General features: G+C 41.9%; 1 protein-coding gene across 6 annotated transcripts in view; it reads right to left on the reverse strand.

Annotated features, from left to right (window-relative positions):
* LOC100917444 (mediator of DNA damage checkpoint protein 1) overlaps nt 1-23,800 on the reverse strand; it is a 56,345-nt gene continuing 32,545 nt past the window's right edge. The window contains exons 14-19 of one of the 6 annotated variants that reach the window (XM_031969295.1): nt 18,151-18,246; nt 17,272-17,376; nt 14,638-14,742; nt 13,733-13,837; nt 4,330-4,434; nt 1-297 (exon numbers count right to left, since the gene is read on the reverse strand). In XM_031969295.1, coding sequence (XP_031825155.1) covers nt 65-297; nt 4,330-4,434; nt 13,733-13,837; nt 14,638-14,742; nt 17,272-17,376; nt 18,151-18,246 — 749 coding nt within the window. In that variant the 3' untranslated portion in view covers nt 1-64. The remainder of the gene's footprint in view (nt 298-4,329; nt 4,435-13,732; nt 13,838-14,637; nt 14,743-17,271; nt 17,377-18,150; nt 18,247-23,800) is intronic. The other 5 variants (XM_031969299.1, XM_031969296.1, XM_031969297.1 and 2 more) reach the window with 5 other exon arrangements.

Consider the following 23,800-nt stretch of genomic DNA (forward strand, 5'->3'; position numbering starts at 1 on the left):
CAGTATCTCTTGATTGCTACTGACAAGGGACCCCAGCAGAGTCCAGATTTTTCCTAAGCCTTGTTTAACATTTTGATTCTGACCCACTCACACTGAGCTCACAGGCTGGGATGCTAAGCTGCAATCTGGTAAAAGGGTTGGAAACACATGGACTTTTGTGGGCTCCTGGCAAGGCTAACAAGGAAAGACCAGGCTCATGTCTCAGCTTACCTGTGACTCTGACCTGGAGGACTTTCCGAACGCCTCCCCACTTCTTTTTTCGCCTAACATTTGAGGGTTCGTTGTTATTACTGGTATCTGGAAAAGATAAAATCAGAGCTGGGTGAAGTGGGCATCAAGAGGTCCCCTAGGATCTTTCTGGGACCTTTATCTTCAGAAACCCCCAAAATAAAACTCCCTAGAACTAGATGGTGAAAAGGGGTCAAATCACTCTTTAACCCCTACTCAAGAATCCCAGACCTTAAGAGGTAGCTGGGGCCAAATCAGACCAAATCTATATCAAATTTCTGGCTTTTTCAAGAAGGGAAGAGGGAAGAGAGGAAGAAAGAATTTGGAACTCAAAATTTAAAAAAAGTATTAAAAAGGTTTTGACATGTAATTGGGAAAATATTAAATAAAAATAATATATAATAACAATTATGATAAAATATTTTTAAAAATTTAAAATTAATGGAAAAAGATGATCTTACATGACCCATTAAAAGTTTCCAGTTTGGAGAGCTCTAATATACCAAACCATCTTGTGCTTCCCTTCCCCTTCCTTCCTCTGCATTGTTATGGTGTGGTCTGGTGGAAAGAGTCCCAAGTCTGTCTTTAGATCCCAGCCATGCTACTTAGTGCCTGGGTCACCTTGGCAAAGCCACTCTGGGCCTCAGTTTTCTCATCTTCAAAATGAATCCATTGGACCAGAAGGCTTTTAAATTCTTGATCCAGTTAAGATCCATTCTTTCAGTTTTCCTTCAACCCTTTCCCCCTTCACTGGCAGATCACAGTGGCTATGTCTCCACTCTGGACATTAGGGGAGCTCTCAGAGACTGGAGACATTGGAGGTTTCTAATGCTGTAAGGCTCAGAAGCCATGACAGTTCTCTGACACAGAATGGTCCCTTCTGGGAGGGGGGGGGGGGGGAATGACATCGTTTTTTCCCCATTGATCCTTATTTTTAATGAGTTGGCACAAAAGTGCCAGATTGCTCTGATATAGGTATAGTCATCAATAGAAAAAGTCCTTATTGGGGGATTGAGTTTAGATCTAAGGAAAAATCCATGGGCCAACCAGAGACACCAGGGAAGAAAACCCCTTAATGGGTTTGGATGCCAAGATAATATATAATAATAGTGGGGATCAGTTGAATATTGAATTTTATTGGAGTCAATCTTGTCAGGAGGGGGATGGGAAGAAGGTGGAAAGGGGAAGGGGATCCAATTATAACTCATACATACACCGAATGAAGCTTACCTAAGGGCAGTGTTGGTTTTAGTATTATAGTGACATGGGTCTAAAATCTTGATTTCTGTGGCTGCCTAGTTTGCATGTCAAGGTTCAGGGCACATTGCTATTTTGAAATTTCAAAAGTGTAGGGAAGGAAGTCAAAATGATGGTTGGCTGTTGGAATCTTTACAAACTGCTAAGTCATTAGAGTTGATAGAGACAATAATTATCTAATGGTTCAGTATGATTGATCTGATCTTACAGGGAGATGTTATGGGCCAGAACTTGAAACAAGGTACTAAGTACAACTGATAGAAACGATGAAGTATTTAAGTACTCATTGGAGTTCACACGTTTGGGAGATTTTAGGGTTTAATATGAGATATTGGAATTCACACCTCCCTTGAAGCTCTTAGGGCCAGAGAGCACTCTGGGAGGAAACCCATAATCCCACTCTCTCGTAGCCCACAATCCCTTCTTGGAAAAGGAGCATAAATAGAGCCAGTCAAATGAGTTACTTCAGAACATTGTCAGGGGTCGGAGAGGAGCACTCTGGGAGGAAGCCCACAAGCCCTCTCTTGGAGGCAAGACAGATTCATTTTCCAACTTTGTGCTGGCTGGAGGCTGAAGAAAGCAGAGGCAGAAGCTCTTACTGGGTCTTTCCTGGACCCCTTACCTTTTTCAACTTACTTTTGTATGTTTTTTCCCTTATTAGATTGTAAGCTCCTTGTGTAAAGGAATTATTTTTCTTTTTTATTTGGATTTCCAGTGCTTAGTATAGTGCCTGGCATACAGTAGGCTCATAATAAATATTTATTAAATTGAATTTTCCAGACAAATCTCAGAGTTGTTTTGATTTATCTTTCTTTTATTTTTCGTGTTTGAAAGCATTTTTTCCATTATGGTTGTGGAAATTTGTCATTTTATTCTGAGAAATGCTTATTCATATTTTGGATTACTTATTCACTGGGAAATGATTACTATTCTTATATTTTAGTTAGTTCACAGTGTACCTTGGATATGAAATCCATCTCAGAGATTTCTAAACTGGATTTTTTTCTACTTGTTCACAAAGTACCTCTTTAATGATCTAGTTATAGGATTTCCCCAGGAATAATAAGAACTGATATTTATACAGTTCTTATAATGTGCCAGGAACTATGCTATAAGTGCTTTATCAATATTATCTCGCTGATCTTCACAACAACTCCAGGAGATAAATGCTACTATTATCTCCATTTTACAGATGAGGAAAATAAGGCAGACAAAGGTAAAGTGACTTACTTAGAGTTACACAGCTAATGAATGTCTGAGGCCAGATTTGAACTCAGGTCTTCCTAACTCCAAGAAAGTCCACTGGTCCTGGATTTGCTAAGAAATTAAGCCTTGTGGACTACACATCTCATGACTCCCTGGATTACTAGTCATGGTGAAACTATGGCCTAATTTTTGAGACAACCATGTGCAAGACAATCCTACATAAAGTGTAATCCTATAGTAGAGACAAAATATTTATATCATGAGGCTTCTTTGAAAACAAAAATAGTTGAATAAAATTACTAGTTATTTTGAAACTATTCAATTTTCTTCATTAAACTCCTTCCTCGAGACTTACACGAACTGATGCTGAGTGAAATGAGCAAGACCAAGAGATCATTATATACTTCAACAACAATACTATATGATGACCAGTTCTGATGGACCTGGCCATCCTCAGCAATGAGATCAACCAAATCATTTCCAATGGAGAAGTAATGAACTGAACCAGCTACGCCCAGAGAAAGAACTCTGGGAGATGACTAAAAACCATTACATTGAATTCCCAATCCCTATATTTACACCCACCTGCATTTTTTATTTCCTTCACAAGCTAATTGTACAATATTTCAGAGTCTGATTCTTTTTGTACAGCAAAATAACGGTTTGCTCATGTATACTTACTGTGTATCTAATTTATATTTTAATATATTTAACATCTACTGGTCATCCTGCCATCTGGGAGAGAGGGTGGGAGGTAAGAGGTGAAAAATTGGAACAAGAGGTTTGGCAATTGTTAATGCTGTAAAGTTACCCATCCATATAACCTGTAAATAAAAGGCTATTAAATTTAAAAAAAATAAAAAATAAAAAATAAACTCCTTCCTCCTCTGCCCTCAGCCCAGAGAGCCAATATTCATGGTCTCAGAGCACCTGTGAGGATCAGCATAGGCCCATGGGTTTTAGGAGAATAAACTCATTTATTCATATGTCATAACTTCCAAAGCATCCCTGTTGTGTGATCTTAGGTAAGTTTCCTCCATTCTGGCTCAGATGAGACAATATATGAAAATCCTTCAAGTGCTGAAGCAACAAAAAATATAAGCTGATATTATTTCTGTTGCAGTTATTAACTGCAACTAATATTATCAATAGTTGCCAACTATTGATAACTTTTATTTCTTCTAAAAACTGCCTGTTCACATCCTTTTACCATTTATCAAATGGAGAGTGTATCTTCATTTCTATAGATCTGACTAAATTCACTATATATTTGAGAAACAAGGCTTTTATCAAAGGAAATTGCTGGAAAAATTTCACCCCAGTTTACTAATTTCCTACTCAGTGTGACTGCGTTGATTTTGATTGTACAAAAATATTTTTAATTTCATATAACCAAAATTATTCTAATCCCAAAATATTACAATTGCTAGAAAAATGAAAAACTCTGTTCTCAGGGACCTGAGAAACAGCCAGTGAAAGATATGATATATTCAGGTGTTAGGAGATTAGGAGGGAGTCATGATGTGGCATTAAGGGCAAAGGTGAGGTTTAGGCTGCAAAGAAAGAGAAGATAAAGGATAGGAGTGGGTAAGAAAAGAAAGATTTGCAGAGACAGGAGGTTTCTAAAAACTCAGATACCTTGAACAAGACTTTGAGGAGTTGTGACAGCTGATTCTCCCCTAAAGCAGCTTTTTTGCATAGGAGATCCCACACTGACCTGTGGTGTTGATCCTTCTGGAGACCCTAGATAAGAAAGAAAACTTCAGTCAGAAAAGGAGATAGATACAGGGACAGACATCTCCCTAACTCTTCATAAAATTTTCAGGCATCTTTGCTAAAAAGTACTTTATGCAGTCTCGGTCATCTATGCTTTGGGAAAGCCAGTGGGAAATAGTGGAAGATATCTTTTCCTCTCTCCCTGAACACATAAGTGCCTGCTCTTCAAGATCCCAATTGGTTCTAGATTTATTTGTCTTACCATCTTTGAAGTGCTTTTGGATTGGGACTAATGGTAGGTATTTCTGCATGTTGATGTGGTAGAATAGGACTCCCAGGATCAAATTTTCTCCCCAGTTTCCAGCTAACTTTGCATTGATTTTGTTTGTGCAAAAATGTTGTAATTTCATGTAATCAAAATTATCTATTTTATTTTTTGATATATTGAAATTATTTTTGCCTAAGGCAATTGAAGTTAATTAATTTGCCCAGGGCCACACAGCCAGGAAGTGTTAAGTATCTGTGGCCAGATTTGAACTCAGATTCTCCTGACTTCAGGGCTGGTGTTCTATCCATTATACCAACTAGCTGCCCCAAAGATATTACAATTCTTACAAAGCTGAAAAACCAAGGGAGGTTACTAAGGGACCTGTCACACAGTTAACGGGGGATAAGTTATGTTCAGGTGATAGGAGGAAAATATGATGTGGCGTGAGGTATAAAGATGAAAAACCTGGGTACTTGAAAGAGAGAAGGCAAAGGAGAGGAGGGAATAAGAAAAAAAGGATTTGAGTAAGAGATACTTGAACAAAGATAAGAGGTCCCCTGAAACTCAAGTGCCTTGGTCAGAGCTTTGGGGAGTCCTGGCAGCTGATGCCCTTTCAGGGTTGCTCCTTTGTACACGAGATTCCATGTTGACTGGTGGTGCTGATCTATTTGGAGTCACTAGACAACAAAAAAAGCTTCAAGCAGGGAAGGAAGCAGAGAGAGAAAGACACCTCCCTTACTCTTCACATCTTTTCAGGACTACTGTCTAAGCCCTCTATGGAGTTATCAATGGACTTTTCAGGTCCCTGAAAACATAAGAGGAGACATCTCCGTTGTGTGACAGGAAGTCCCCTGTGCAGCCAGTCCTAAACAGGCTTGGAAATGTCAGTAGAAGACAGGAGCCAGCAACTCTCTGTATACTCATAGAATGTAACAACTCCTGTATAGAAGCCAGCACAGGTAGATGTAATGGGCTGAAGTTTGAGTTGATACACTGAGGTCCCAAGTACATGAGGCTAAAAAGTAATTGGTCTATACTCTATTTATATACATGATTGGATAAAGAATGGTCCCTGCCCACTCTCTGTGCAAGTCCTGATGTGTTGTATAGGAAATGACGATTTTGGTGGGTGGAGGCAGAGAGAGAGACAGGAAGAGAAGCTGGGAGAGATTGAACCTGGGTTCGATACTCCTAGCTGTTGGTTGTGTGGCTGCTGGTCTAGCTAGCTTCTTGACTCAGCTGCACACATTGCTATTGCTCTTCCACCTCCGATCTTTCTTCACTGAGAATAAAGACTGACGATTTTCCCCTGACCTGAATTCCTGACTCCGGCTGATTTTAAAATACGTGGTCTTTGCATTTGGCACCTAAAGGTGGGAACCAAGGACTGAAGAAGTCTCCGGTGACCAGGAACTTGGGTGAGTATTGTTAATAGACAAACAGGGAACTTATTTTCTTAAAAACTTAACTAGTAATCTTTCTTTTTGGCTAAAATGGGACAAATGCTAGCTAAAGACTCTCCATCCCCACCCCCAACCCCTTCAACCCCACCCAAGAGTGGTGCTATAGAAAGCATGCTTAAGCTGATAGAAGGACAAGGACTACTTATAACTTGGGAACAGGTAGCTAGACTTGTGGGTACATTAAACCGCATCTCCCCTTGGTTCGTAGAGGAGGAGCAGATCTCTCAAGATAACTGGTCCCGTTGGACAAGAGATTCCAATTACAGTGAAAAAGGTCCTCATTAATTTTATTGAGGATTCTATTTTAAATATAATTCGTTAGCCTTAAGAAAACCCTATCCCTAGAAGAAAGAAAAAAGTTGCTTCTGGAGTAGCCAAAAGGGAAGCCTGATATTAAGGAGGAAGAAATGAAGAGATTAAACCATATCCCCACAGGGCATGGAGACTTAATGAGCAAGGGTGTGGTGATTTCCACCAGCCAGCCCCACCTCAGGAGCAAGTGATTGACTTCCTCCATCAGTCCACCCTCCGGTGGAGGGAGGGGGCAGTACACCAACACCTCCCCAGCATCCAATTATAAGTAGATTGCAACAGGGCTTAATGAAGGCTAAATAAAAGGGCGGAGATGTGAGGGAGCTACAGCCGTAAATCTTTCCTGTAATTTCCCAGTTTAATGCCTTCAGTCAAGAAAGTCGAAGATACGCCCCTTTTAACATAGAAATCCTCAAAGACCTGAAAAAGGCTTGCACTCTTTATGGGGCTACATTAGCTTATGTTAAGATGCTATTACAGAATTTGGCTTTTAAACTTCCTGATGACTGGAAATCAAGCAAGGGTATACCTAGAACCTGGACAAAAAATGTGGCTTGAATATAGTGAGCTCGAGGAACAAGCCCCAACAAAAATAAAAAAATTTTATGCTGTGATCACCTGTGACCACTAAAAGTAAGGTCCCATGCAGATGTCACAGCACAGATTAATTATTCAGTAGCAGCATATGAGCAAATTGGTTAATGCTATCAAAGGGGGCTTTGATCCCAATAAAAAATGACAAAGGTGAGGCCTTCACAAAAATAACACAAAGGGGGATGAACCCTTTGCTGACTTTTTGGGACGGAGACTGCATCACAAGAACTAATGGGGAAAATTTCCAACAGATGTTTTTAATAAGGCAACTTGCTAAGGAAAATGTTAAGAGGGTGGAAGAATTATACAGGACTGGGAAAGGATGCTCCTTTAGAGGAGTTCAAAACGGCCCAGTGGGACAAATGCCTTTTATATGTTTATGATGCAGACTTCCCAAGATCCCAACATGGGAAGACATGGTCCCTTCTGGCAAGGGACTTCTAGAGAGACACATCAATGCTTTCAGTGTGATAAAGTAGGGCATCTGAAAGCTCAATGTTGGTATAGAGGCAGAGTGAGAAAACAGGGTGGGAGAACAAGACCCAGTACCCTATGTCCAAAATGCAACAGTGGCTTCCATTGGGCCTTAGAATGTAGACAGGTTCAGGGAAACGGGATGAGGGACCCAGCCCCAGGGCTCCAGGCAAAAAACACTTGGGGCATGATGGCAACCAATGGTGCACCCAGAGAGTGCCTAGACGTCCAATACCCCAATATGATCAATCAGCCAGGAAGCCATGTGATGGGAGAAAGGGATTACACAATCAACCAGCCGGGAAGCAACCTGATGGGAGAAAGGGATTACAATTAGGGAGAATAGAGTTGTATGCAGCTGAGACAACTGAGATACCCCCTGGAGAGGTGAAATCTGTTCCTCCAGCCTATGGATCCCTTGCCTCCAGGCACAGTAGGCTTGACCATTTTACCTCCTGAGAGCACGCATAAACAGTGTCCATCCACACACTGATGTGGGAAACTGGGGAATGTGTAGATAATATCCCAGTCACCAATACAGGCAGACAATATGTGACTTATCACCCAGGAGAAGTAGTAGCATCAGGTTTACTCATACAGAATCCTAATAAGCAGCTTGGTGATAGTCACCCAGATTCTGATTCTAGATCACAAAATCCAGCAATATACTGGACAGCAGTTGAATAACTGGACCGACCTATGCTCACGATCTATATAAATGGCCTTCCATTGGAAGGATTGGTAGACACTGGTGCAGATCGGACGGTCATTAGAGGTGCCAATTGGCCCAGTCATTGGCCAAAGATTAAAGCAGACACCTACATGTCTGGCGTAGGAGGATCAATAGCAGCTGAAGTTAATGCTGCCCCTATGAGATAGACTTTTGAAGGCAAAACAGGAGTTTTTACTCCTTTTATAGTTGAAAAAATCCCCATCAATCTGTGGGGAAGAGATGTTTTACAGCAATTAGGGTTAAAACTGAGTACTTCAGTTTTTAAGCAGGGCTGCTGTTGAAGGCCTGCCAACACTTTCACCTGTTCCTATCCAATGGAAAACTGATACACCAGTGTGGATAGAACAGTGGCCCTTAAGTAACGATAAAATTCAGGCCTTATTAGATATAGTACAGGAGCAGCTTGACCAAGGACACTTACAACCTTCTCTAAGTCCTTGGAATTCCCCAGTGTTTGTTGTAAAAAAGAAATCTGGAAAATGGAGGATGTTAACAGATTTAAGAAAGGTGAATGAACAGATGGAAACTATGGGAACTCTTCAGCCTGGACTTCCATCTCCTACTCAGTTGCCTAGAGAATGGCCTCTAATGGGTCAGATATTAAGGATTGTTTCTATTCTATCAGCTTCTGATAAGGAGGATATGAAAAGATTTGCTCTTTCAGTGCCCAGCTGCTAACTTAGCTGAGCCTTATGAAAGATATATGAATGGACAGTTTGGCCACAGGGAATGAAAACAGCCCACTTATGTGTCAAATGTATGTTGTTGCTGCTTTGCTCCAGTAAGAAAAGCATTCCCTAAAAGTTATGCTATTACATTACATGGATGATATATTGGGATGTGTACCTGAGGAACAAATGTTAGAAGCATGTCTACAAAAGACCATAGAAACACTAAGGAATTACAAATTATACATAGCACCAGAAAAAATTCAAAGACATGCTCCTTTTCAATATTTAGGATATGAAGTATACCCTAAGGTGCTTACAATTCAAAAACTGTCCTTAAGAACAGAAAAGCTAAACACATTGAATGATTTTCAGAAATTGAAAGGAGATATCCAATGGATGTGACCAGGGTTAGGTTTGACTACCTATCAGTTACAACAATGTTATATGACATTTTAAGGGGAGACAGTGCTTTAAATTCACCACGCCAGCTTACAAAAGAAGCTCAAGAGGCTTTGAGAGAAGTTGAACTGGCTTTATCCAATGTGGTTGAAAGAGTCACCAAAAACCCTTGAAATATGCAGTTTTTTGCTATATAAGAGGCACCCACAGCAGTCCTTCATCAAGGAGACAGTGTGGATAGAGGTAGAAACCTCCTGGCACAACCAGAACAAAGCCTTACACCCTACCCAGTGCTTGTGGTGAGAATTTTATTAAAGGCCACTAAGTGAGCAGTACAATTATCTGGGACAAGACCTGACAAGATATACAACTTTTATATCAATACACAAATTAATGTGTGTTGTGAGACCATCCCAGAGTGGCAAATTTTATTAGCCATGGCTCCAAATTTTATACATGGGTCTCCATTAAAGATAACCAAACTATTACATAATTGGCGATGGATTCTTGAAGAAAAGTTTCTAAAGTTCCTCTTAAAGGACCAACTATCTTCATGGATGCATCCAAACATAATATTTGTGCTGTGTACTCTCATGATCTAACTATAAAGAGTAGTTAGAACTCCTTTTCAGTCCACTCAGCAGAATGAATTGTATGCGATCATTCTAGCTCTTACTTATTATCCAGGAGACATAAATATATTATCTGATTCAGCCTATTCAGTAGGTGTGGTACAAAGAATTGCCACAGCCCAAATAAAATTTGCAGCTCTATTATATATCAGCTTCTTAAGAAACTTCAAGAGCAAGTGAGAAAGCATCCAGGTAAGATCTATATATTACATGTCCACTCTCATAGTGGACTTCCAGGTCCCATTTTTGATGGAAATTCAAAGGCAGATAGCCTTTTAACTATGTTGGTCAATACCCCTTTATTCCAAGAAGCCCAGGCATCTCATTCTAAATATCATCAGACTGCTCGAGCTTTACATTTACAATTTGGAATAACAAGAGAGGAAGCTAGGAGCATAGTAAAAGCCTGTACAGCTTGCCTTCCTTTCCACGCTCCTACACTGCCTCCAGGGAAGAACCCTCGTGGTTTGAGACCCAATGAAATCTGGCAAATGGATGTGACCCATTATAAATCTTTTGGTCATCTATCTTTTATCCACGTTGTGGTAGACACCTTTTTGGGATTCACTTTTGCAATACCAGCAGCAAAAGAGACAGCCCGAGTGGTCACTGAATTCCTCATACAAGCATTTGCCATTATGGGTGTGCCAAGCAATAAAACAGATAATGGTCCTGCTTTATACTTAAAACATTTTCACACTTTTGTGCACACTATAAGATTTTACACACCACGGGCATACCTTTTAATCCTCAAGGACAGGCAATAGTGGAGAGGAGAAACAAAGATATTAAGACACTCCTCCAAAAACAAAAGAAAGGGGGAGCCACAGGTAACCCTAGAGAACTTCTAAATCTATCCCTTTATACTATTAACTTCTTGATTTTTGACAAAGATGCACTGGTTCCAGCAGACAAGTTTTATAACCCACCGGAAGGTCAGTGTCCAGTGCGAGCAGCTCCACTATCTTTAGATAATTGCTAGGTGATGTGGAGAGACCCAGAAAGTGGTGAATGGAAAGGACCAGATAAGCTAACTGCTTTGGGGAGAGGGTTTGCTTGTATCTCTACAGGTGGAGAAGGAATCAGATGGGTGCCAACGAACCATATTCGCCTTGTCCATCGCAGAGAGACAGAGCAGATCCTTGAAACAAAGGAGAAGACCCAAGAAATATTGGGTGGTTCTGTTGCTGATTGTGCTCACCATTGAAAGAGCATGGCAGTTATGGCGTTTGACTCATGGACATCAAAGATTGTTGGACTTTAAAACCCTCAGGAATCATTGGACTTCTCTGAGACATGATAAGATTATTGTAGGATTTGAAAACCCTCAGGAATCATTGATTCTCTGAGACACAGACTTGAAACTCTCAGGAATCATTGGATTCTCTGAGACATAGGACTCGAAACCCTCGGAATCATTGGATTCTCTGAGAAATGATAAGACTGTTACAGGACTTCAAAATCTGCTGGAATCATTGGATTCCTCAACACATAAAAAGACTCTTTGCAGGACTTCAAAAACCTCAGGGGGATCATTGATCTCCTGACATGTGAAGCAAATGGACAATAGATTGGTTTTGGACTATCTCTTATTGCTGAAGAAGGCGATGTGTGACTGTTGTTTACATACCCTCCTTCTAGGACTTCTGGTGATCTTTTATAACACCATGTTGATTTATATTGTTTGCTATTCTGCTACTTGCATGTACAATTCATGTTTGTTACACCATATTGAGCCTGCACTGACTGTGGGGAGAGTCATCTCTAATAGCCTCTGCGTTATTGCTTTGTGCTTGTGTAATACCTCCCATGCTGATGGGTTTGTGCATAATAAGACCTTTCAGCTCAGAAACCCGCTAGCAACCCCCACTTCCCTTTGGTGCTTTTCATCTCCTTCCTGAGATGTCAGGGAGGGCATGATCATCTCCTTTTTAGTGCTTTCACCGCCTTTTCCTGAGAAGTCAGGAGGCTGTGATCACCTCCTTTCGGGTAGCTTTCACCTCCTTCCCTGAGAAGTCAGGGAGGCTGTGATCACCTCCCCTTGGGGGCTCTGACCTCCCTGAGGAGTCAGGGATGGCATGACCACCTGTGTTCTAAAACAAAACAAAGTGGGAGATGTAATGGGCTGAGGTTTGAGTTGATGCACTGAGGTCCCAAGTACATGAGGCTAAATAGTAATTGGTCTATACTCTATTAATATACATGATTGGATAAAGAATGGTCCCTGCCCACTCTCTGTGCAAGTCCTGATGTGTTGTATAGGAAATGACGATTTTGTGGTGGAGGCAGAGAGAGACAGGAAGAGAAGCTGGAGAGATTGGGCCTGGTTCGAGACTGAGTGTTGGTTGTGTGGCTGCTGGTCGAGCTAGCTTCTTGACTCAGCTGCACACATTGCTATCGCCGATTCTCTTCCACCTCCTATCCTTCTTCACTGAGAATAAAGACTGACGATTCTCCCCTAACCTGAATTCCTGACTCCTGTCGATTCTTACAGGTTGAGGGAGTACAATAGGACTGTCTGAATCAAATTTCCCCTCAATTTTGTGTTAATGTTGGCAGCATTGATTTCATTTAGCAAAAAAAAAAATGTATTAACTTCATGTAAACAAAATTATCTGTTTTAATTCTGGAGATATTGCTATTCTTACAAAGATGAAAAACCAAGGGAGATGCCTTTGGGAACCTGACACAATTAGAAGATAGGATATGCTCAGATCCCAAGATGGTAACTTGATGTAACATGAAAGTCAAAGTTGAGGCCGGGCCACAATGGGAGAGGAAAGGGGGAGAGAAGATATAACTGGGTAACAGAGACCTGAGCAAAGACATGAGGTCCCCTAAAACTCAAATACCTTGAACAGAGCTTTGGGGAGTCCTGATAGCTGATGCCCTGTCAAGGTTGCTCCTAGGGAGAGGAGATCCCAAGTTGCCTTGTGGTGATTCATCTGGAATCACTAGAAGTAAAGGAAAGCTTCACTCAATGAAAGAGGCAAATACACTGAGACACACACTTCCCTGACTTTTCTTCATATCTTTTCCAGAGACACTTGCCTAAAGTATTGTATGTACTTGGAAGGAGCTGCTCAGGTGCCAGAAAACATAAGAGGGGACATGTCCTTTGTGTGGCTGTTGAGAGCCTCCCAGAGGAGCCAGATCTAACTAGCTTTGGAAAGGGAAATGGGAGACAGGAGCCAACTCTTTTACTGGTACTGGGAAGGAAAAACTCCCGTGTAGAAGCCAGCACAAGTGGGCTCAGTTGCCTATGCTTTGGGAATGCCCGTGCTTGACAATGTAAAATGTTTTTTCCTGTCTCCCTAAACACATAGGTACCCTCCACCTAACTGGCCCTAGATTCATCTCAGCATCTTTTAAGTGCTTTTGGATTTGGGCTAATGGTGGATATTCCTGCAGGTTTATGTGGTGGAACAAGAGTGCCAGGATCAACATTTCCCCCAGTCTCTTGCGAATTTTGGCTTCTTAGATTTGGTTTGTGAAAAAATGTTTTACTTTCATGTAATCAAACTTATCCATTTAACTTCCTGAGATATCACAATTGTTAAAAATAAATGATGAAAAGACAGAGGGACTCCCCCAAAGAACTGATACATAGCCTTTAGAATTATATTATATTTAAGAGATAGGAGAAAGACATGATGTGGCATGAGGGGTAAAGATGGGACACAAGTACCTGAGAGAGAGAAGACAAAGAAGAGGAGGGGGTAAGACAGAAAGGATATGGATAAGAGTAGTGACATGAGGTCACCTAAAAGCACAAGTACCTGGGACAGAGCTTTGAGGAGCCCTTACACCTGATGCTCTCTCAAAGTTACTCCTCTGGACAGGAGGGTCCATACTGCCTTGTGGTGTTGATCCATGTGGAGTCACTAGACAGCAAAGAAAAACTTCAGTCAGAGAAAGAGGCAGATGCCCTGGGACAGACACCTCCCTGAATCTTGTTCTCATTTTTTCAGAGATCCCTGCCTAAGCCCTCTATGCAGCCTTTAATCGATCTGCTCAGGTGCCTGCAAGAATATAAGGGGAAATCTCCTTTGTGTGGCTGTTGGGAGTCCCCCAAAGCACATAGACTTAACCAGCCATAGAAGGGGGGGTGGCAGACAGGAGTAGATCTCTGTCCTTGTACTCATAGGAAGTGACAACTTGAGTCAAAGCTAGCACAGCCAGAATTAATTGTCAATCCTCAGGTAATGCTAGGAGGAGATAATAGGAGATGTCTCTTCCTGTCTCCCTGCAACCTTAAGTGCCCCCGCCTCAAGATCTCACCTGGCTCTAAATTCCTCTTTCCACCTTTGAAGTGCTTGTGGTGTTTATGGAGGTAAAATAGGGCTGCTTAGGATCACCTGTCCCTGCATTTTTTTTCCTGCAAATTTTGGCTGCATTGATTTTGTTTGTGCAAAAGGTTTTAATTTCATGTAATAAAATTTATCCATTTAACTTACTGAGAAATTACAATTGTTAAAAAAGATGAAAAACTAAAGGAGTTCCCTAAGAGACAGGAGACAGAGCCAATAGGTGATATGATACATTCAGCTCATAAGAGGAAGATAGGATGTGGCATGATGGGCAAAGATGTGCCCTGGGCACCCGAGGGAGAGAAGACAAAACACAAAACTGAATAAGGCAAGAAGGATTTACAGACATAGAAAGTCACCTAAAACTCAAGTACCTTTGACAGAGCTTGGAGGAGGACTGACAGCTGATGCTCTCTCAAGACTCGTCCTCTGGACAGAAGATCCTGTACCAATTTGTGATGTTGATGCTTCTGAAGCCACTAGAAAGCAAAGGAAAGCTTCAGTCAGAAAAGGAGGCAGACGCACAGGAACAAATACATCCCTAACCCTTCACTTCTTATTTTTTTTTTAATTTAATAGCCTTTTATTTACAGGTTATATGCATGGGTAACTTTACAGCATTGACAATTGCCAAACCTCTTGTTCCAATTTTTCAACTCTTACCCCCACCCCCCCCCCAGATGGCAGGATGACTAGTAGATGTTAAATACATTAAAATATAAATTAGATACACAATAAGTATACATGACCACACCGTTATTTTGCTGTACAAAAAGAATCAGACTCTGAAATATTGTACAATTAGCTTGCCTTCACTTCTTGTTAAGAGAACTCTGTCTAAACCTTCCATGCAGACATCAATGGGCCTTTCCCATGTGCCAGCAACATAAGAAAGGATAGCACATTTGTGTGACAGTTGGGAATCCGTAGGACAGCCAGACTTAACCAGTCCAGAAAAAGCACATCAGAGACAGGAGCTAACACCTCTCCTTGTACTCATAGGAAGCGACAACTCCTGTTTAGAAGTCAACACAGTCAGACTCAGTTGTCTCTGCTTTGGGAATGCCTTTGGGAGACAGTGGAGGCTGTCTCTTCCTGTCTCCCTTAACACATCGGTGATCCCATCTCAAGATTCCAAGTGGCTCTAGATTTAAGGTTTTGGATTTGGACTGATGGTGCATATTGTTACAGACTGATGGGGTGGAATGAACTGCCCAAATCAAATTTCCCCTCAGTTTTCTGCTAATTTTGGCAGCATTGATTTCATTTTGCAAAAAAGTTTTAATTTCATTTAATCAAAATTATGTTTTAATTTCCGAGATAATGTTATTCTTACAAAGATGAAAAATCATGGGGGAAGCCCGCAGGGACTTGAGGCACAGTCAGTAATATATTGTGCTCAGGTGACAGGAGGGAGAAATAATGTGATGTGAGGACCATATGTATGCCCTGGTTAACAAAGGCCAGGAACAGGTAAGATGAAAAGGAGCTGGGTAACAGAGACCTGAGCAGAAACAAGGGGGTCTCCTAGAATTCATATATCTTGAATAGAACTTTGAGGAGCCCTGACGGCTGATGCGCACTCAAGGGTGATCCTCTGAATAGGAGATCTCAAGCTGCCTTGTGGTGATTCATCTAGAATCACTAGACAGTAAAGGAAAGCTTCACTCAATGAAAGAGGCAAATGCATTGGGACACTCACAAAGGGTTCTGGATTCTTTAGTATATGTTCGAATCCTATTGTCATAGAAATAAGGGGGCTTGCACTCCTATTTTTATCCTATCAAGACAATTCTTTTGTCAGACATATTTCTATATTTGTGGGGGGATACATAATAGGGCAATGGGTAAGGAGGTGATTCCCTGATTCTTCTTCATACCTTTTCCAGAGACACCTTCCTAAAGCTTTGTACGCACTTGGAAGGAGCTGCTCAGGTGCTTGCAAACATGAGAGGGGACATTTGCTTTCTGTGGCTGTTGAGATCCTCACAGAGGATTCAGATCTAACTAGCTCTGGAAAGGGAAATGGAAGACAGGAGACAACTCTTTTACTTGTACTGGGAAGGAAAAACTTCTGTGTAGAAGCCAGCACAAGTGGGCTCAGTTGCTTATGCTTTGGGAATGCCAGTGGCTGACAATGTAAGATGCCTTTTCCTGTCTCCCTAAACACATAGGTGCCTGTAATGGGCTGAGGCTTGAGTTGATGCACTGAGGTCCCACGTACGTGAGGCTAAATAGTAATTGGACTATACTCTATTAATATACATGCTTGGATAAAGAATGGCCCCAGCCCACTCTCTGTGCAAGTCCTGATGTGTTGTATAGGAAATGAACATTTTGGTGGGTGGAGGCAGAGAGACAGGAAGAGAGGCTGGGAGAGATTGGACCTGGGTTCTATGCTGGTAGCTGCTGGTTGTGTGGCTTCTGGGCTAGCTAGCTTCTTGACTCAGCTGCGCACATTGCTATCGCCCATTCTCTTCCACCTCCGATCTTTCTTCACTGAGAATAAAGATTGACGATTTTTCCCTACCCTGAATTCCTGACTCGGGCTGATTTTAAAATACACAGTGATCACAGGTGCCCTCCCCCCAACTGGCTCTAGATTCATCTTAGCATCTTTTAAATGCTTTTGGATTTGGACTAATGGTGGATATTGCTACAAGTTTATGGGGTGGAACAAGACTGAAAGGACCAAAATTTTCCCCAGTCTCTTGCTAATTTTGGCTGCTTTGATTTGATTTGTGAAAAAAGTTTTACTTTCATGTAATCAAAATTATCCATTTAACTTCCTGAGATATCACAATTGTTAAAAATAAATGGTGAAAAGCCAGGGAGACTCCCCAAAAGAACTGATACATTGCCTTTAGAATTATGTTATGTTCAAGAGATAGGAGGAAGACATGATGTGACATGAGGGGTAAAGATGGGACACAAGTACCTGAGAGGGAGAAGACAAAGAAGAGGAGGGATTAAGACAAAAAGGATGTGGGTTCTAAAAGCCCAAGTACCTGAGACAGAGCTTTGAGGAGCCTTTACAACTGATGCTCTCTCAAAGTTACTTCTCTGGACAGGAGGTTCCATACTGCCCTGTGGTGTTGATCCATGTGGAGTCACTAGACAGCAAAGGAAAACATCAGTCAGAGAAAGAGGCAGATGCCCGGGGACACCTCCCTGAATCTCCTCATTTTTTTTTCCAGAGATCCTTGCCTAAGCCCTCTATGCATCCCTTAATCCACCTGCTAAGGTGCCTGCATACAGACAAGGGGAAATTTCCTTTGTGTGGCTGTTGGGAGTCCCTCAAAGCAGCTATAGAAAGGGAAATGGGAGACAGGAGTAGACATCTGTCCTGGTACTCATAGGAGGGAACAACTTGTGTCAAAACTACCATAGCCAGAATTAATCATCAGTCCCCTGGTAATGCTAGAGAAAGAAAATGGGAGATTTCCCTTCCCCTGCAACTTTAGGTGCCCATGCCTCAAGACCCCATCTGGCTCTAGATTTCTCATTCCTCCTTTGAATTGCCTGTGTTGTTTATGGAGGTGGAATAGAGCTGCTTAGGATCACCTTTCTCCCCAGTTTCTTGGTAGTTTTGACTGCATTGATTTTGTTTGTGCAAAAGGTTTTAATTTCATGTAGTAAAATTTATCCATTTAACTTACTGAGATATTACAATTATTAAAAAAAGATGAAAAACAAAAGGGGTTCCCTAAGAGATAGAGACAGAGCCAATAGGTGAAATGATATACTCAGGTCATAAAAGGAAGACGGGATATGGTATGAGGGACAAAGATTTGGCCTGGTGACTCGAGGGGGGAGAAGACAAAGCACAAAATTGAATAAGGCAAGAAGGATTTCTAGACATAGGAAGTCACCTAAAACTCAAGTACCTTTGACAGAGCTTGGAGGAGGACTGCCAGCTGATTCTCTCTCAAGACTGATCCTCTGGACAGAAGATACTGTACTAACTTGTAAAGTTGATGCTTCTGGAGTCACAAGACAGCCAAGAAAAGCTTCAGTCAGAGAAAGAAGTAGATATACAGGAACAAACACATTCCCAACCCTTCATTTCTTGTCAGAGAACCCTGTCTAAGTCTTCTATGTAGCTATCAATGGGCCTGTCCATGTGCCAGCAACACAGGAAGGGATAGCACATTTGTGTGGCAGTTGGGAGTCCCCAGAACAGACAGACTTAACCAGCCCAGAAAAAACACATCAGAGACAGGAGCTAACACCTCTCCTTATACTAACAGGAAAGGACAACTCCTGTTCAAAAGTCAACACAGTTAGACTCAGTTGCCTATGCTTTGGGAATGCCGATGGAAGACAGTAAAGATGTCTTTTCCTGTCTCCCTTAACACATCAGTGATCCCATCTCAAGATCCCAAGTGGCTCTAGATTTGCCTTTGTATCCTGGAAATGCTTTTGGATTTGGACTAATGGTGCATATTGTTACAGATTGATGAGGTGGAATAGGGCTGCCCAAATCAAATTTCCCCTCAATTTCCTGCTAATTTTGGCAGCATTGATTTCATTTTGCAAAAAAGTTTTAATTCCATGTAGTCAAAATTATCTGTTTTAATTCCTGAGATATTGTTATTCTTACACAGACGAAAAACCATGGAGGAAGTCTGCAAGTACGTGAGACACTGCCAGTAAGCATATATTCTGCTCAGGTGACAGGAGGGAGACATGATGTAATAGGAGGATGACAGGTAAGGCCTGGTTAACAAGGACCTGGTTAAGATAAGAAGGAACTGGGTAACAGAGACCTGAGCAGAGACAGGAGGTCTCTTAAAACTCAAATATCTTGAACACTGACAGTTTTTTTTTGAGGAGCCCTGACAGTTGATGCCCACTCAAGGGTAATCCTCTGAATCAGAGATTCCAAGCTTTCTTATGGTGATTCATCTGAAATCACTAGAAGTAAAGGAAAGCTTCACTCAATGAAAGAGGCAAATACACTGAGACACACACTTCCCTGACTTTTCTTCATATCTTTTCCAGAGACCCTTGTCTAAGATTGTTGTACTTAAGGAGCTGCTCGGTGCCAGAAAACATGAGGGGACACTCCTTTGTGTGGTGTTGAGACCTCCCAGAGGGCCAGATCTAACAGTTTTGGGGAAAGGGAGACAGGGCCCTCTTTTACTTGTGGAAGGAAAACCCCGTGTAAGCCAGCACAAGTGGGCTCAGTTGCCTATGCTTTGGGAATGCCCCGGTTAAAAATGTAAAATGTTTTTCCTGTCTCCCTAAAACATAGGTACCCTCCACCTAACTTGTTCATCTCAGCATCTTTTTAAAATTTTTGGATTTAGGGCTAATTGGATATTCCTCAGGTTTTGGTGGAACAAGGTGCCAGGAAACATTTCCCCAGTCTCTTGCAATTTTGGCTTTTAGATTTGGTTTGGGAAAAAATGTTTACTTTCATGTAATCAAACACCAAACTTCCTGAGAATACAATTTTAAAAATAAATGAAAAAAGGGACTCCCCAAAAGAACTATCATTGTCTTTAAATTATATGATATTCAATGAAGGAGAAAAGACATGATGTGGATGAGGGGTAAAGATGGGACACAAGTACCTGGGAGAGAAGACAAAAGGAGGGGTAAGACAGAAAGGAATGGATAAGGAGGACATGAGGTCAAAAAGCACAAGTACCTGGGACAGGCTTTGAGGCCCCACCGATGCTCTCAAAGTTACTCCTCTGGACGGAGGGTCCATCTGCCTTGTGGTGTTGATCCTTGAGTCACTAGACAGCAAAAGAAAAACTTCAGTCAAGAGAAAGAGGCAGATGCCCTGGGACAACACCTCCCTGAATCTTGTTCTCATTTTTGAGATCCCTGCCTGCCCTCTTGCGCCTTTTCATCTGCTCAGGTGCCTGCAAGAATATAAGGGGAAATCTCCTTTGTGTGGGGTCCCCCAAAGCACATAGACAACCAGCCATGAAGGGTTGGAACGGAGGATCTTCCTTGTACCATAGGAGTGACAACGGTCAAAGCTAGCAGGCCAAATTAATTGTCAATCCTCAGGTAATGCTAGGAGGAGATAATAGGAGATGTCTCTTCCTGTCTCCCTGCAACCTTAAGTGCCCCCGCCTCAAGATCTCACCTGGCTCTAAATTCCTCTTTCCACCTTTGAAAAGTGGTGTTTTGGAGGTGAAATAGGCTTCTTAGGATCCCTGTCCCTTTTTTTCCCAAATTTTGGCTGCATTGATTTTGTTTGTGCAAAGGTTTAATTTCGTAATAAAATTTATCCATTTAACACTGAGAAATTACAATTGTTAAAAAAGATGAAAAACTAAAGGGTTCCTAAGGGAGACAGAGCCAATGGGTGATATGATACATTCAGTCTAAAGGAAGATGGATGTGGCATGATGGGAAAAGTTCCCTGGGACCCGGGAGGAAAGACAAAACACAAAACTGAATAAGGCAAGAAGGATTTACAGACATAGAAAGTCACCTAAAACTCAAGTACCTTTGACAGAGCTTGGAGGAGGACTGACAGCTGATGCTCTCAAACCTCCCTGGACAGAAGATCCTGTCCAAGGATGTTGATGCTTCAAAGCCACTAGAAAGCAAGGGCTTCAGTCAGAAAGGAGGCAGGCCGGAACAAATACATCCCTAACCCTTCACTTCTTGTTAAAAGAACTCTGTCTAAGCCTTCCATGCAGACATCAATGGGCCTTTCCCATGTGCCAGCGACATAAGAAAGGATAGCCTTTTTTTGCATTTGGGATCCCCGAACAACAGACTTAACCACCCAATATGTCAGAGACAAGGCTAACCCTCCTTGTCCAAGGAAGCACAACCCTGTTTAAAGTCCACAGTCAGACTCTTGTTCTGCTTTGGGAATGCCTTTGGGAGACAGTGGAGGCTGTCTCTTCCTGTCTCCCTTAACACATCGGTGATCCCATCTCAAGATTCCAAGTGGCTCTAGATTTGCCTTTGTATCCTGGAAATGCTTTTGGATTTGGACCAATGGTGCATATTGTTACAGATTGATGGGGTGGAATAGGACTGCCCAAATCAAATTTCCCCTCAATTTTCTGCTAATTTTGGCAGCATTGATTTCATTTTGCAAAAAAGTTTTAATTCCATGTAGTCAAAATTATCTGTTTTAATTCCTGAGATATTGTTATTCTTACAAAGACGAAAAACCATGAGGGAAGTCTGCAAGGACTTGAGACAGTGCCAGTAAGCATATATTCTGCTCAGGTGACAGGAGGGAGACATGATGTGATAGGAGGATGACAGGTAAGGCCTGGTTAACAAGGACCTGGTTAAGATAAGAAGGAACTGGGTAACAGAGACCTGAGCAGAGACAGGAGGTCTCTTAAAACTCAAATATCTTGAACACTGACAGTTTTTTTTGAGGAGCCCTGACAGTTGATGCCCACTCAAGGGTAATCCTCTGAATCAGAGATTCCAAGCTTTCTTATGGTGATTCATCTGAAATCACTAGAAGTAAAGGAAAGCTTCACTCAATGAAAGAGGCAAATACACTGAGACACACACTTCCCTGACTTTTCTTCATATCTTTCCCGGGAACTTGCCTAAAGATTATATGTCGGAAGGAGCTGCTCAGGTGCCAGAAAGCATAAGAGGGGACATGTCCTTTGTGTGGCTGTTGAGAGCCTCCCAGAGGAGCCAGATCTAATTAGCTTTGGAAAGGGAAATGGGAGACAGGAGCCAACTCTTTTACTGGTACTTGGAAGGAAAAACTCCCGTGTAGAAGCCAGCACAAGTGGGCTCAGTTGCCTATGCTTTGGGAATGCCCGTGCTTGACAATGTAAAATGTTTTTTCCTGTCTCCCTAAACACATAGGTACCCTCCACCTAACTGGCCCTAGATTCATCTCAGCATCTTTTAAGTGCTTTTGGATTTGGGCTAATGGTGGATATTCCCCAAGGGTTTATTGGTGGAACAAAGGGTGCCGGATCAACATTTCCCGTCTCTTAATTTTTTCTTAGATTTGGTTTGTGAAAAAATGTTTTACTTTCATGTAATCAAACTTATCCATTTAACTTCCTGAGATATCACAATTGTTAAAAATAAATGATGAAAAGACAGAGGGACTCCCCCAAAGAACTGATACATTGTCTTTAGAATTATATGATATTCAAGTGATAGGAGAAAGACATGATGTGGCATGAGGGGTAAAGATGGGACACAAGTACCTGAGAGAGAGAAGACAAAGAAGAGGAGGGGGTAAGACAGAAAGGATATGGATAAGAGTAGTGACATGAGGTCACCTAAAAGCACAAGTACCTGGGACAGAGCTTTGAGGGCCCACCCGATGCCTCCTCAAAGTTCTCCGGACAGGAGGGTCCATACTGCCTTGTGGTGTTGATCCATGTGGAGTCACTAGACAGCAAAGAAAAACTTCAGTCAGAGAAAGAGGCAGATGCCCTGGGACAGACACCTCCCCTGAATCTTGTTTCTTTTTTCAGGATCCCCTGCCTAAGCCCTATGCAGCCTTTTCATCTGTAGGTTCCAAGAATATAAAATCTCCTTTGTGTGGCTGTTGGGGGTCCCCCAAAGCACATAGACTTAACCAGCCATAAGGGGGTAGAAGGGGTAGTCTCTGTCCTTGTCCCATGGAAGTGACAACGGTCAAAGCTAGCACAGCCAGTTTTGCAATCCTCAGGTAATGCTAGGAGGAGATAATAGGAGATGTCTCTTCCTTCTCCCCAACCTTAAATGCCCCCCCTCAAGTCTCACCTTCAAATTCCTCTTTCCAACTTTGAAGTGCTTGTTGTTTATAGGTAAAATGGGTGCTTGGATCACCTGTCCCTGCATTTTTTTCCTAAATTTTGGTGCATTGATTTTTTTTAAAGGTTTTTAATTTATATAAAATTTATCCATTTAACTTCTGAAATTACAATTGTTAAAAAGATGAAAACTAAAGGGTTCCCTAAGAGACAGGAGAACAAGGGTGATATGATACATTCACCAAAGAGGAAGATGGATTGGCATGATGGGCAAAGATTGCCCTGGGCACCCGAGGGAGAAGACAAAACAAAGCTGAAAAGGCAAGAAGGTTTACAGACATGAAATCACCTAAAACTCGTACCTTTGACAGAGCTTGGAGGAGGACTGACAGCTGATCTCTCTCCGCCCCTGGCAGGAAATCCACCAATTTTGATGTTGATGTTTAAGCCACTAAAACAAAGGAAAATTTCAGTCAGAAAAGGGGCAGGCACGGAACAAAACATCCCTAACCCTTCACTTTTGTTAAAAAGAACTCTTCAAGCCTTCCATGCGAATCAATGGGCCTTTCCATGTGCCAGCGACATAAGAAAGGATACACATTTGTGGCATTGGGATCCCCAGAACAGACAACTTAACCAGCCCAGAAAGTATGTCGAGACAAGAGCTAACCCTCTCCTTGTACTCATAGGGCACAACCCTGTTTAAAGTCAACACATCAGACTCAGTTGTCTCTGCTTTGGGAATCCTTTGGGAGACAGTGGAGGCTGTCTCTTCCTGTCTCCCTTAACACCCGGTGATCCCATTCAAGATTAAGTGGCTCGTTTGCCT

The sequence above is a fragment of the Sarcophilus harrisii genome, chromosome 4, assembly GCF_902635505.1.
Source record: "Sarcophilus harrisii chromosome 4, mSarHar1.11, whole genome shotgun sequence".
Lineage (NCBI taxonomy): Eukaryota > Metazoa > Chordata > Mammalia > Dasyuromorphia > Dasyuridae > Sarcophilus > Sarcophilus harrisii.